The sequence below is a fragment of the Dermochelys coriacea genome, chromosome 14, assembly GCF_009764565.3.
Source record: "Dermochelys coriacea isolate rDerCor1 chromosome 14, rDerCor1.pri.v4, whole genome shotgun sequence".
NCBI classification, from domain to species: domain Eukaryota; kingdom Metazoa; phylum Chordata; order Testudines; family Dermochelyidae; genus Dermochelys; species Dermochelys coriacea.
The window spans coordinates 5220973-5233539 of NC_050081.1; the positions used below are offsets into that span (position 1 = coordinate 5220973).

At 41.3% G+C, this 12567-nt stretch overlaps 1 protein-coding gene across 2 annotated transcripts; it reads left to right on the top strand.

The window, feature by feature from the left end:
• The first annotated feature begins 1404 nt into the window (after positions 1 to 1404).
• LOC119843094 lies at positions 1405 to 12334 on the top strand. 2 transcript variants are annotated; one of them, XM_038371990.2, is made up of 4 exons: positions 1405 to 1783; positions 4316 to 4370; positions 7534 to 7743; positions 9451 to 12334. In XM_038371990.2, exons 1-4 carry the CDS (start codon positions 1736 to 1738, stop codon positions 9816 to 9818), a joined length of 681 nt encoding a protein of 226 aa, XP_038227918.1. In that variant the 5' UTR covers positions 1405 to 1735; the 3' UTR covers positions 9819 to 12334. The 2 variants fall into 2 exon arrangements, with proteins under 2 accessions (XP_038227918.1, XP_038227919.1); XM_038371991.2 differs by having other exon boundaries at positions 4316 to 4367.
• Positions 12335 to 12567: the final 233 nt, after the last annotated feature.

The following is a 12567-nucleotide window of genomic DNA, read 5'->3' on the forward strand; positions in this document are numbered from 1 at the left end:
CAAATTATTCATTGTAACTTTATTAGGTATATTCTGGGGTCTGTTAGTGGGTAGTTTTTATCATTGTCCTTCTCCAAATCTATTTACATTATGGTTACTTCACCTGGAACATACTGTGTGCTCTTTAGCTATTCCATATTGTTTTATAGCAAGAAATATTAACTCAGAAACACACTCAAGGTACATTGTTTATGTTAAGGTCTCTCCCTGAATCTCAGCTTTCTGTCTTCAGGACAGTTTTGTTAAGATGATATTACATCTCCAGGGCCTACTTCATAGCAGCATTAAAGTTGTGATGAATAAAACAACTGTGGTGAGTCTGCAATAAATTAATTGCTCCTTTTTATATGAACAAGAGAACTAGCAGGAGACTTGAGGCTGAACACAAGTATGACTATTACTTGGGATCCATGGTTGAAAGAGTGGGAGGAAAGGAGAAAAAAAGATGCCATAGTGGGTTCAGAAAAAAAGGGAAAGAATTTGAGAAACAAACCTCTGCCCAGAGCATTGTGGTTAATAATAAGCATTTTGGAGTGTCAATTTCCATTTGCCTCAATAAATGGGAAATCTGAAGTTGCTCTTCAATGTTCAGATTTTAATTTTACAGGGATGTAATGAGCTAGTTGCTATGAGAGAGTGCCATTCTTCTTTACTGGATAGAAACCGAACTGCTCAACTGTGTTTCCTAGGCCCCCCTCTAACTGCTAATGGAGATTCTCCTTAAACTCAAGAGGCAAGTGCCTTTTTGTTTGCTTGTTTTTAAGGTAGACTGAGATCTATCCCTGCTGTGACTGTAAAATTCTGCTGACAAATTCAGTCTAGCAGACATACCACAGAGCTGTTACGCTACTGTCCCAGAAGAGAGATCCATGAACCTCAGATGTCAAGGATAAGTTTTGTCTAAGAGGAGTTATGAATTGACTGATTTGCAGCACTCCCCTTTACAGGGCAGAATCAGAACTCTTTGTCATATACTCTATATTGCTCAAAGCCATCTTGAGATTTCCCTTTATTTCCAGCACTTAGGACTTTTACTTTCAGAGCTTTTGTTGAGAGTTTTCTCTCTGGTTCAACCACGAAGTTCATTGTGAACATGATGTGCAGCATAATGAAAATTTTGAAGATCCTAGGTGACCATGTATTTATTACAATAATCTCTTGCTATCATAAGGCCAGAATTTGCCACCTTTACTCACGCTATACAATACCTCACTGTGGAAATAGTCCAATTTTCATCAATGGGACTCCTCTTGGAATGAGGTGCAACTCAACGTGCATCAAGGTAGTACCCTAGCCCTTAGTCTCCAAGTAACCGCAACAGCTGGCCTCTTGTGTCTTGGTATATACCATTTTTCAGTCATTCCCCCACCCAGAGGGAAAGAATGGTATGTTCTGGGAGCAATTGCTGGCAGGAAGTAAATTCTTCAGATGCACAGTAATTGTTTGACAATGCACAGTTTGTTTGCAGAGGGAACAAGCCTGAGTTGTCAGAGGCCATTACTGTGCTGAAGAGAAGAAAATGCAGAAAGAAAGAAACCTTGGCAGGGAATCTCTAGGCAGGACAGCGGTTTTTTTCTGAAATTCCCTGTGTCTGCAATGCCATTAACACTGACTTCGCTTGGGTTGCGCTTGCTTTGTTGTTTTCCAGTACAGTAAGTGGTCCATGCAGGCTGGTTAAAGGGCCCAGTGCCCGCTAGTGAACTTCAGCCTCGTTCTTTCTTTTTTTAAAATAAGCATGTCCTTCTTCTGCTGTTGCCACTGCCTCTCAGCTACTCCAGGAGAGGTAAGAGAGCAGCTACCCTGTTGTGTGCAAAAATGCCTGCAGGACATAAGGTGACCAGACAGAAAGTGTGAAAAATACGTGACGGGGATGGAGGGTAATAGGAGCCTATATAAGAAAAAGACCCAAAAATTGTGACTCGCCTATAAAATCAGGACATCTGGTCACCCTAGCAGGGCAGAACTCTTGGGAGAGCAAGGATAGGAAGGAGGAAGGGGGGGAAAGGGTTATTAATGTGCCCAGTGTGTGTGTTGGGGGGGGGAATCAAGCAGACTAATAATATTGGAAACTGATAACCCCTTTTTTGCCCTAGAATGGGGGGCAAAGATGGTCTTATGTAGGCAGGGCATGATTGCTGAACAGATTCCACCATACAGAGAAAGTGAGAGAGAGGGAATTGTAGGTGTACTTTCCCAGAAATCCCATATATGCATATGAAGGGTCTAATTGTGAGCTAGTGTATGTGTCTTCGCAGGAATTTAAGGTGACGTATGATGACCCTTTACTGTCCTCCACAGGCTAGTCTCATTGCAGACCACAGCCGTGGGAAGCAGACCCTGGGGAACTGTCACTCCCTCCTTCTACACAAGTGGCCAGAGTCTGGGCATGGGCAGAGCTTTGGGTCCATTTCCCCATGGTGCTGGCCTGCACAGCTGAGTACATGCATGGGGAGAAAGTAAGCAGTGACAATTTGGTGTCTGCTTTGCTCCCAGGGCAGCCTAACCATGGGCTGTACTTTCCTTAGGACAGATTGCAAGGTGCCAGTCTGACCATAAATAAGAGTGAGGGCAGACAGTAAATTACTACAGCTAAGCACATTTATCAAAATAATTTGTGTTTGGTACATTATTTTGGAAAAGGCTTGTATTTATTTCCTGGACACTACAGAGAGTGTATGAGCTTCTAACCTCTTTGGGGCTGGGTCCCTCTTTTTGTTGTGTGTTTGTACAACATCTAACACAATGGGGATCCTGGTCCATGAACAGGGCTCACGGGCCCTACCGCCAAACAAATTAATAAGTTAATAATAGTAATAATTAATAATAGGAAAGCTCCCCCTTCTTTAACTGTTGACTTTTCTTCACTTTTTTCAATTTTAAATAGCACTTTTTTGCATTCATGTGCCAAGGGATAACAGGCCCCAAATTGTACACTCCTTAATAGCTGCTTATTTTTTTGGTTAGTTCATATAAAAATATACCCACAAAACCAAAATTGGTGCAGATACTTAGCAGCTTTTTCAACCCAGCATAAGTGATCATTGTCATTGATGATCATCAGCATGCTTACCCTCGAATATACTTTCATCAGATAGCTCTTTCGTCTGAAGAAGAGCAGACTGAATTTTTTTGAATTTCAAACTTATGAGGAACAACTGTCTCTACATTTTGAATTGTGGTGAAAAAAAACAAGAAACAATAAAAACAAAATGTTACAAATGTTTTGTTGACTGTGTGTTTTCATCCGTTCTCATCTCTACTTTTCAAAAAACATTGCAAACGTTATTACTTAAGCCATATTATTCCCATTATGAGGTAGATATGAAATAGTGTCCTCATTTTATTCATGAAAAAATTGAGGCACAGATAAAGGTGAAGTGACTTACCCAAAGTTCTCTTACCCTTACGTTTCTGGTTTGTATATTTTTAAACACTTGGTGAGCTCATTGGCAAATTGTTTTTCCAGCATCTTGTCCCAAGCCTGGGTTGGGAATTAGAGGGCGTGTTTGGCACAGTGAATGATGAACTATGTAATAGACTGATAATAGTCAACTTCTAGTGGTAATTCTGAAAATGTAATGGATGCTAAAACTGAGAAAATTCTTTTCTATCTAGCAACAGATAGATATTAGAATTCAGAGCACTCATAAACAATGCCTAAGAGCAACTATTTAGGTTAGTTCTCAGAGTTCAGACACCTAATTTGCTATAAAATAGCTAAGATTGGGAAAAGTATTCATGGTACTAGATTGCAAATAAACACATGGGGGCAGAGGCTCAGTTGGTGTAAATTGTCCAAGCTACATCATAATTTACACCAGCTCAGGGTCTTCCCAGAGAGAGAAAATGAGGCAACTGTACCTGACTTATTTAATGGAAAACCTTTTCAAATTTTCTTCGGGTTCTTAGTAGTCTTCTCTGGGTGGGATTGTCCTTGCTTTGGGCCAGAACTTACTCAACAATGAGTATACCTTATTCCATAACTAGTCCCCACTGACTTCAACAGGGCTACTCCTGGTGTAATGAGGCACTGTTGAACACAAGCCAAGAGGATCACAGCTTCAGCATTTGTTGGTCACCTTGAGACTCGTGTGATCCGATTGAAAAAACCTCTCATCTTTTAGAGTTATACTTGTAAATAATATCCAGTACATTGGGAGTCTTCCTCTTCTCTAGTCTTTAATATTCCCCTCCAAGTGGGAATACGTATAGTCTTAGGTGAAGATATCAGCATTGATTTAGCATAAGCAAAGCTCATTCCCCTTCAGTTTGAAACCCTTGCATTAGACATAATAACTTTTCTTCTCTTTCACAGAGGGAAGTTCTTACTGCACAGTATCCAAAACGACCCTGTCGAGACATTGGCGGTAGTAAGATTTTAACTATTTTCCTTGGACGTTTTATTTTTTCTCTTTCTAGATGGTGGTTGAAGTGATAATTAGTAAGTTCTGGTATTCACCCAAAAATGTTTCATTGCTGAAAGCATATATATATGTGTACATATATGCACGCGCCCACATGTTCTCAGGCTCCCATTTTGTGCAATCAAGAGAAACAAACAAAATAATAAAGCAGACTGCCCCCCCACCCCCAAGTTTGTAAGCATGTGGTTATAAAAGAGCATATCAAATGGCAATGTTCTCACATTTATATACCACTTTTTATCCCCCCAAAAAACTAAACTACCAAACATGTATAGGAATTCACTGCAGTGCTACTGAAGTGGAGCCACATGTGGGGTGGAATGCAGGAGCTTAGGACAGGAAGTGAAGAATACCAAATTTAGTTGAAACTGGAGGATAATTGAAGGAGGTAGAATAGAATGTAATTGACAAAGATGGATTTTTCCCAAGACACCAGGGCTAAAAACTGTTTAATGTGCAATATGTTCAATGGAATATTTAAAGGGGTTTGAAACTATAGTGATAGACATTATAGTAATTTATGAAGGGAACACAAGTGGCAAACTGGGACAATTCTACCAGCGTCAGATAGGTCTTCAGCTAATTATCAAAGTGTTTCAGGTTTTTGGTCATTTGTTTTTTTGAAGAAAGCTCAAAATTTTTTCAGAAAGCAGAGACTTACCATGATTTTTTTGGTCTTATTGAAATCTGCATTTTCTGTTAAAAAGCAGCCCTAATATTTTACCTGGAACTGGGATAACTGACAGCTGTACAGTAAGCTATGAGCTTGGCATTTATCACAGGTTTCACAGTCTCTCAAATCACTTTTCTACAGTATTCAACAAAGCCTCCAAACAGGTATTTGTTTCAGACAGACTGAATAAGTAAATAAAAGATCTGCCTGGAACTAGATAAATGGCCATATTCTGCTTTCAGTTGACTCTGGAGTAACTCCATTGAGTTCAGTGGAGTAATTCTGAATTTTCCCTGACATCTCAGAGAGCAGACTCTGACCTTCTGTTTTGTTACAAATGGATTACTTTCACTCTTAATTTTCCTTTTTGTTGAAGAAAAGTGTTTTATTTCTCTTTTATTTAATAGAACTAAGACACTTTTTGAAAACCACTCTCAGCATTAATCTGGCAGCAAGGAAGCATACTGAAGCCTATTCTGGAGAATAAAATCTGACTAGAGTTTTCCTTCTTTTAAAAAAAAAGTTTCTGTGACATTTGTTAGAAATATTACTAGCAAATGGATCATGTGTTCCATTGCTCGGGAGCTGCAATTAGATTTTTCTGCAGGTTTGTAAAACAAACTATGGTCTAAGTGTGTTGTCATGGAACCACTAGTCTGATTTCCAGTTAGATACCTCAACTTTTAATTAGGAATCTAGTACTTACTTTGGTGCAACTGTTTTTTCAAATCGCCTAAGGAATTTGGTTCTCAAATTCCCATTAAAGTTATTGGGAACTGGACAGCCAAATGCTCTAAGTAGAGTTGAATTTCTTTGCAACATAATGTTTAACGGAACTTGTAGGCTAAGAATAAGAAAAATGTGCTTAGTGGAGAAGATTTGAGCATTGAAGGATTTTATCCTCCCAACACCTCTGTAAAGTGAGGAATGGGAAAGTGAAAGGCATAGAGTAGACTAAATCATAGAATCGTGGAATGTAGGACTGGAAGGGACCTCGAGAGATCATCTAGTCCAGTCCCCTCCACTGAGCCAGGACTAAATATTAACTAGATCATCCCTGACAGGTGTTTGTCTAATTTTTTCTTAAAAACCTCCAGTACAGATTCCACGACCTCCCTAAGTCATTTGTTCCAGTGCTTAGCTACCCCGACAGGAAGTTTTTCCTAATGTCCAACTTAAACCATCCTTGCTGCATTTAAGCCCATTACTTCTTGTCCTGTCCTCAGTGCAGAAGGAGAACAATTTATCACCCTCCTCTCTATAACAACCTTTTATATACTTGAAGACTGAAAAAATTGGGTTAGTTTAGTTTGCAGAAGAGAAGACTGGGATGGGGCAACATGATAACAATGTTTCTTCCTAGGTCATGTTTTCTAGACTTTTCTCTAATTTGTCCACCTCTTTCCCAAAGTGTGGTGCCCAAAATTGGTCACAGTACTCCAATGGAGGCCTTATCAGTACTTAATTGAGTGGAAGAATTATTTCTCATGTCTTGTATACCTCACTCCTGCCAGTGTTAATACATCTGAGAATGTTGTTACTTTTTTTACAACAGTATTACACTGTTGACTCATACTTAAGTTTGTGATCCATTATCACTCTCAGATCCTTTTTCTACAGTGCTCCTTCCTAGCCAGTCATTTTCCATTTTGTATTTGTGCGATTGGTTATTCCTTCCTAAGTGTAGTACTTTCCATATGTCATTATTGAATTCCATCTATTTATTTCCGACCATCTCTCAGTTTGTCATTTGCACAAGGTCTCACAGGTGTCTGTGGCTAAGATGGAAATGGAGCTGAGATCTCCAAAGTTTCAGTCCAATGCCGTATCCAGCCTTCCTACTCTAAAATGGGATTACTGGTCAAAACTCTAAGTAGAGGATAGAAGAAAAAGGATGGTGCAGTAGTTAGTATAGCACTCAGGATATCTCAGTTCAGTTCTCTACTCTACTTCTTGAGTGACCTTGGGCAAGTCATTTAGGATAATGTTTTCAAAGACGTCTTAGTGACCAGTCCCATTTTTAAAAGTGACTTAGGCACTTAAGTCACTCTGAAAATTGGACTTATGTTCCTAGATTGCTTAAGCACTTTTGAAAATCTTACCCTTATTGTCTCTGTGCATCAGTTCCCATTTGCAGAATGGGGTAATAGCACTTCACTGCTGCAAAGGGGTTTTGCGAGGACAAATGCATTAAAGATCATGAAGTGAGCAGATAATTATGGTAACTGGGGCCTGATAAGCACCAAAGTGGATAGACAGATATCTGGCTCCAGCCAGTGGTACCAAGAGGACTGCTAAATATTACTATGAGCTTGTAATTGAGCATGGCTGGTAGCCCAGAGTCTTCCATATATTTCATGCAAGTCTTTTTTCGTTTCCCATTTGATTTATTATTTTGCTAACACTCCAATTCCTGTGGGTGTTTAATCTTCACAGATGTCTTCAGTAAGGAGGGGACCCTCACCATGAAACTGGTAAATGTGCTTGAGATTGACACGGTGTTTTCAGATATTGCTGAAACTTTCAACAAGCAGCATGGGGATCACTGGGCCATGAAGGAAGCTATCCAAAGGCTGAAAGAAGTCTCTGGCTGTGCTCCCACTAATAGTCTTGCAGCCTGCATAGAGAATATAAAGCAGGAGCACGGTAAGCTGACAAGGACTAAGGGTGAACTGAAGCCAATGGTAAAACAGTGTTGACCAAATGCTCAGACTGAACTAACTGTGCCCACCTGCAAGTTGATGTGGGCTCAGCATTGGTTGGGCTCTGTAGAGAATCTGTCTAGTCCCCATGGCTACTAGGAAGGTTAGCAATGAAGAGTCTGCATTTTACAGGAGAGCAGCAGAGATTAACAAGTGTATTAATAAGGATTAGTCCTCCGAAGCTGTGTGTCAGACCATGGTTACCTTCACTTTCCCCCAAACAACATGTTTCACACCATTCAGGAGGGCTATGTTTCTTGGGGGCTAGAGGGAACGTAGGGAACTGCTTTGCATAAAATAAGAACACTGCACCTAGTTAGATTCATCCTTTCACAAGGTTTCAGATGATCGGGGGGGATGTCACAGTTCCAGGATAGGAGTCACCCCGCTTGTGGGTGGAGTTGTATTTACAGGTTTCAGAGTAGCAGCCGTGTTAGTCTGTATTCACAGAAAGAAAAGGAGTACTTGTGGCACCTTAGAGACTAACAAATTTATTTGAGCATAAGCTTTCGTGAGCTACAGCTCACTTCATCGGATGCATTTGGTGGAAAATACAGTGGGGAGATTTAATTTTTTTCCACCGAATGCATCCGATGAAGTGAGCTGTAGCTCACAAAAGCTTATGCTCAAATAAATTTGTTAGTCTCTAAGGTGCCACAAGTACTCCTTTTCTTGTTGTATTTACAGTTTCATGTTTCTGCTGTCCTCACGAAGTCCAGGAGTGGGACTGAATCCAGGTCTCCCATGTGGCATGGCAATCCTTAGACAACTGAACCAGCCCTGTTTTGAACTTCCCAGTTATTTAACAAAAGCATATGATTGATTTGCTAATTCTTGTAAGGCCACTTCCTGGTTTTCTGTTGCAATGTGCAATCAAGATGCGAAGAATTTTGGACACCCTTTCCCTCCTACCATGCTTCTAGGTTGGTTCTGCATTGTCGAGAAATAAAAAATTTTCCAGCCAGGTTCAGTGACCTTACAAATCTTTCTCAAGTTCTCCTCCCCTCTTTAGATTTGGCTTTCTAGTGCAGTAACTCTTCACTTAGCAGTAAATCCAAACCTTCCTATGTAATGTTAACCTTCTGAGCCACTGCAGCAAAAAAGAAAAACAATCTAAACAAGGAGCTAAACAAATCCCATATGGAACTAGAAGCACCATGTGTTTGTGATGCCAATAATAATAAGAACAATGATGCATCTCATGGAAGATTAGACCAGATTTTCAATACACTTTTTAAAAAGACTCACCCAACACCTAATGATTTGCATTGAAAAAATGGCAGGTAAAAGACAGAGGATTAAGGGTCAAATTTACTCTGGTTTAACTCCAATGACTTCCCTAGAGGGAATATCAATGTGTTTGTACCAAGGATGAATTGGTCCAAGTGTGTTTAAGCAAGTAGCATGGAGGAGCTTGACTTACTACTGGGAAATGGCTCTATTGTACAACACACGCACACACAAAACTCAACCACAGATAAGGAAGTTGGAAAGCACCTAATTTTATGTCATTCCTTTCACGGTCAGTCACTGTGAATAGCTCAGTGGCGCCAAGCATTTAGATTTCTAGTGACAAAAGCATTTAAACATCTTTCTTGGACCAAAACCAGAACGAGCTAAATCCCAAGATATACATTGTTTTGTCTTTTAGGTGCCTGCAATGTACAGGTGCACATGGAGGGCTATAGGTTTTCACTCGTTGCAGAGGAAAAAGAAATGCCTGAAAAATTGGAGCAGGCCCAACGGCAGGTAGGGGAGCTGAATCATGCCACAAACAGTGTCATTGCTACGGAAATGAAGCTCCAGGAAATGGTCCGTTCTGTGCTTCAGCGTCAAAGTCAGCTGGAGGAGACAGTGAAAGCTGCAAACCCAGAGTACTTAGACCAAGTACGGCTAGAAGTTAATCTGAGAGAGAACTTCCAGAAAGTAAGCCTGGCCAAAGAGCTCTCAAAGCAGTATGGAGACGATGCCAGCAGGGTGCTGAAGGAAATGGCCCAATTAGCTGGCCTGACCCTATAAAGGGGCTCCAGAAATAGGGATAGAATTGGAGTTTATGCCTGCCTTTTATTACCCAAGGATTGTATACATAATGATGAATTAGAGCCCATCCTGGTAGTGCAGTCATTATGTGGACAACAAATATGCACTCAGCAAATAGCTTATGGGTAGCCCTGGGTATTAAGTTTGTTCTGCTCAGTCAAGGAACCTCAGCCAGGACACAAGGATTTGTCCCCAGAGGGCCTTTGACTTCCATCTGGAAAATCACAGATGGACAGAAGGTACCTCTTCCCTTTAATATAGCAATGTCAACACTTGAGTTTTAATGCAGGATTTCAACCCCTCCTCTGTCTTTCTGGCTGGAGGCCACCCCTTGATTCCATTTTGTGCAAGGTGAATTCCTGAGTAGCAGGTTAAGTCAGCTTTCCAGCTGCTTTGCCACACCAGAGCAATGCAAAGCAACCAGAACTAGGCCAGAGAGTGTATGTGACTTGTCTCAGACAACCTGTCTGTCACAGTTTGTATTGGAATTCAGTAGAATTCCCACCCTTATTTTCTAGTTCAAAGTAGGCTGCCTCTTGAATCTAAAACACAGCTAGTGTGCTAAAACCAGGTGTCCAGATTAAGGGCCGGAAGAACCTATTGAAGGTATAGAGATATACTCTACATGGCTTATTATTGCTACAGATAATCATCTGAAATTAAAGGCATGTATCTTCTGTGCTACTAATTGCTTCTTTTCCTCCTCACTCATCTCTTGAAATTCCCAGAGGTGTGCATGCTTCCCACTTTCATTGAGACAGAACCTTGAGGCAGACAGCACATTACTAAAATAGCACGGGAGTGTTGCAAGTTGGTATTGAGATGCATCAGCATAGCGGTACAGGGCCCCAGGACTAGGATCACAGGAGTTGTTACAGATGAGGATTAAACTGCATTGGAAAGGTTGACAAGACGAGGATTTCAGGAGTGCTTCTCTTTAGCTATGAGGTGTATTAACATAGATGTGTGGGGATTGAAGAGCATCAGGAAAACTGCGATGGGGGACGAGGACTGGGGCAGCATGGATTGGTATGATGGAGGTCAGGTGTGAGGGGCATTGCCAGACTGAATTGATTAGCACTGTATTGGATTATTGACAGCACTATTCCACTAATTCTACAAGAGCACGGAATGAACTCAAACAATGGAAATAGGACAACCTGCAAATCTCAGGTGCTTGTCATGAGAGTAATGGGATCTCGGCTGAACCGTCCGCAGGGACGCTAGCCTTTGAAGTCCAACTGGATCACAGCTGAAGTTCCTCATGCACACTCAGCTGAGCCTGAGGGGAAGGAAGGTCAGAATAATTCCATAACACTTTAGACCAGGAGATCTGTCATTAAAATGGGCCTCTTTGGAGAAGGGACTGTGTGACTGGGACAGGGTGGGATGGTTTTGCAAGTGCTGGACCTGGCCTGTGGTTGAAAAGCTCATCGAATTTGTCACATTTTTGAGAGACGATGGAGAGAATAGAAACCACAAGTGAAATCCTATCCAGCCTGCTAGAGCTCCACGAATAACAACAAAGGGAGCTCAATCTCTGGGTTTTTAGACTGTCACTCCCATACTGTTTGTTCTCTTTTGCCACTGCTCATCCCCAAAATACGTCAGAGAGCCCCAAGAGACTTATCTTGCCCTTAAATATCCTCTCACCATCCCTCATCCCATCACACACCTCACTGGGGCAGCTTGCTGCAGATTTCTTTGCTCTCTCAGTGGTGAGTTGCTCTCTGTAAATATCCACCAGACTCTGTCCTGCCAGAAATCCAAACTATTCAGACATTTCCTTTTGGAGTTTCAGGATGCCCATTTGCTAGACGCTGGCTTTTCACAAACTCACCAAAACCCAGCAGAGAAATGCTGATCGCTATTATTATTTTCTTGAACCTAAATGCAAGCAAATGCTCCTGCATTCAGATCAAACTGGGCATACATCTCCCTTTCCTTGCCTAAGTCCCAAACTTTCTCTCTCTCTCTCTCGCTAGTTCTTTTCATTTTGTTGTTGAAGGAATTTGGGAAATAAGTACATTGCCACAGCTATTTCCTGCTGCTCTGCTGGTAACATCTTGAAAACTGCAATATATGCCTCTGATAGCCTCACAGGCATGTGTTTTTCAAACAAATGGGCGTTTTCAGTTGTCAGTGGTTCCCAAAACTCACCTTCTGTATTTGCTTTCTTGGTGTGTTGAGTTCTCTGTGGTCTGTCACTGCCCCTCATGAAGGAAAATAACCCAGATGCTTTACCCCAACAAATCCTGCATTCCCTGATTATCACAGCAAGATAGCTGTGATCACACTGTGTTGTCTGCCAGGGCTGTGTTGCATTGTGTGTGGCTCTTCCTGATTAGGGAGCGGGTGGGTGAGTGTGTTAGTCAACAGGGGGAGAAAAACTGTCTTCTACATACTGTGTTTATGATCCTTTTAATAAAATATTTTCCCATGTTTATTCCCACCCCACAGCACACTGTTCCTCAGACATTCTTGTCAACTGCTGAAAATGGCCCACCTTGATTATCACTACAAAAGGTCCCCCCTCCCGCCCCTGCTCTCCTGCTGGTAATAGCTCACCTTAAGTGATCACTCTCCTTACAGTATGTATGGTAACACCCATTGTTTCATGTTCTCTATGTGTATAAATCTCCCCACTGTATTTTCCACCGAATGCATCCGATGAAGTGAGCTGTAACTCATGAAAGCTTATGCTCAAATAAATTTGTTAGTCTCTAAG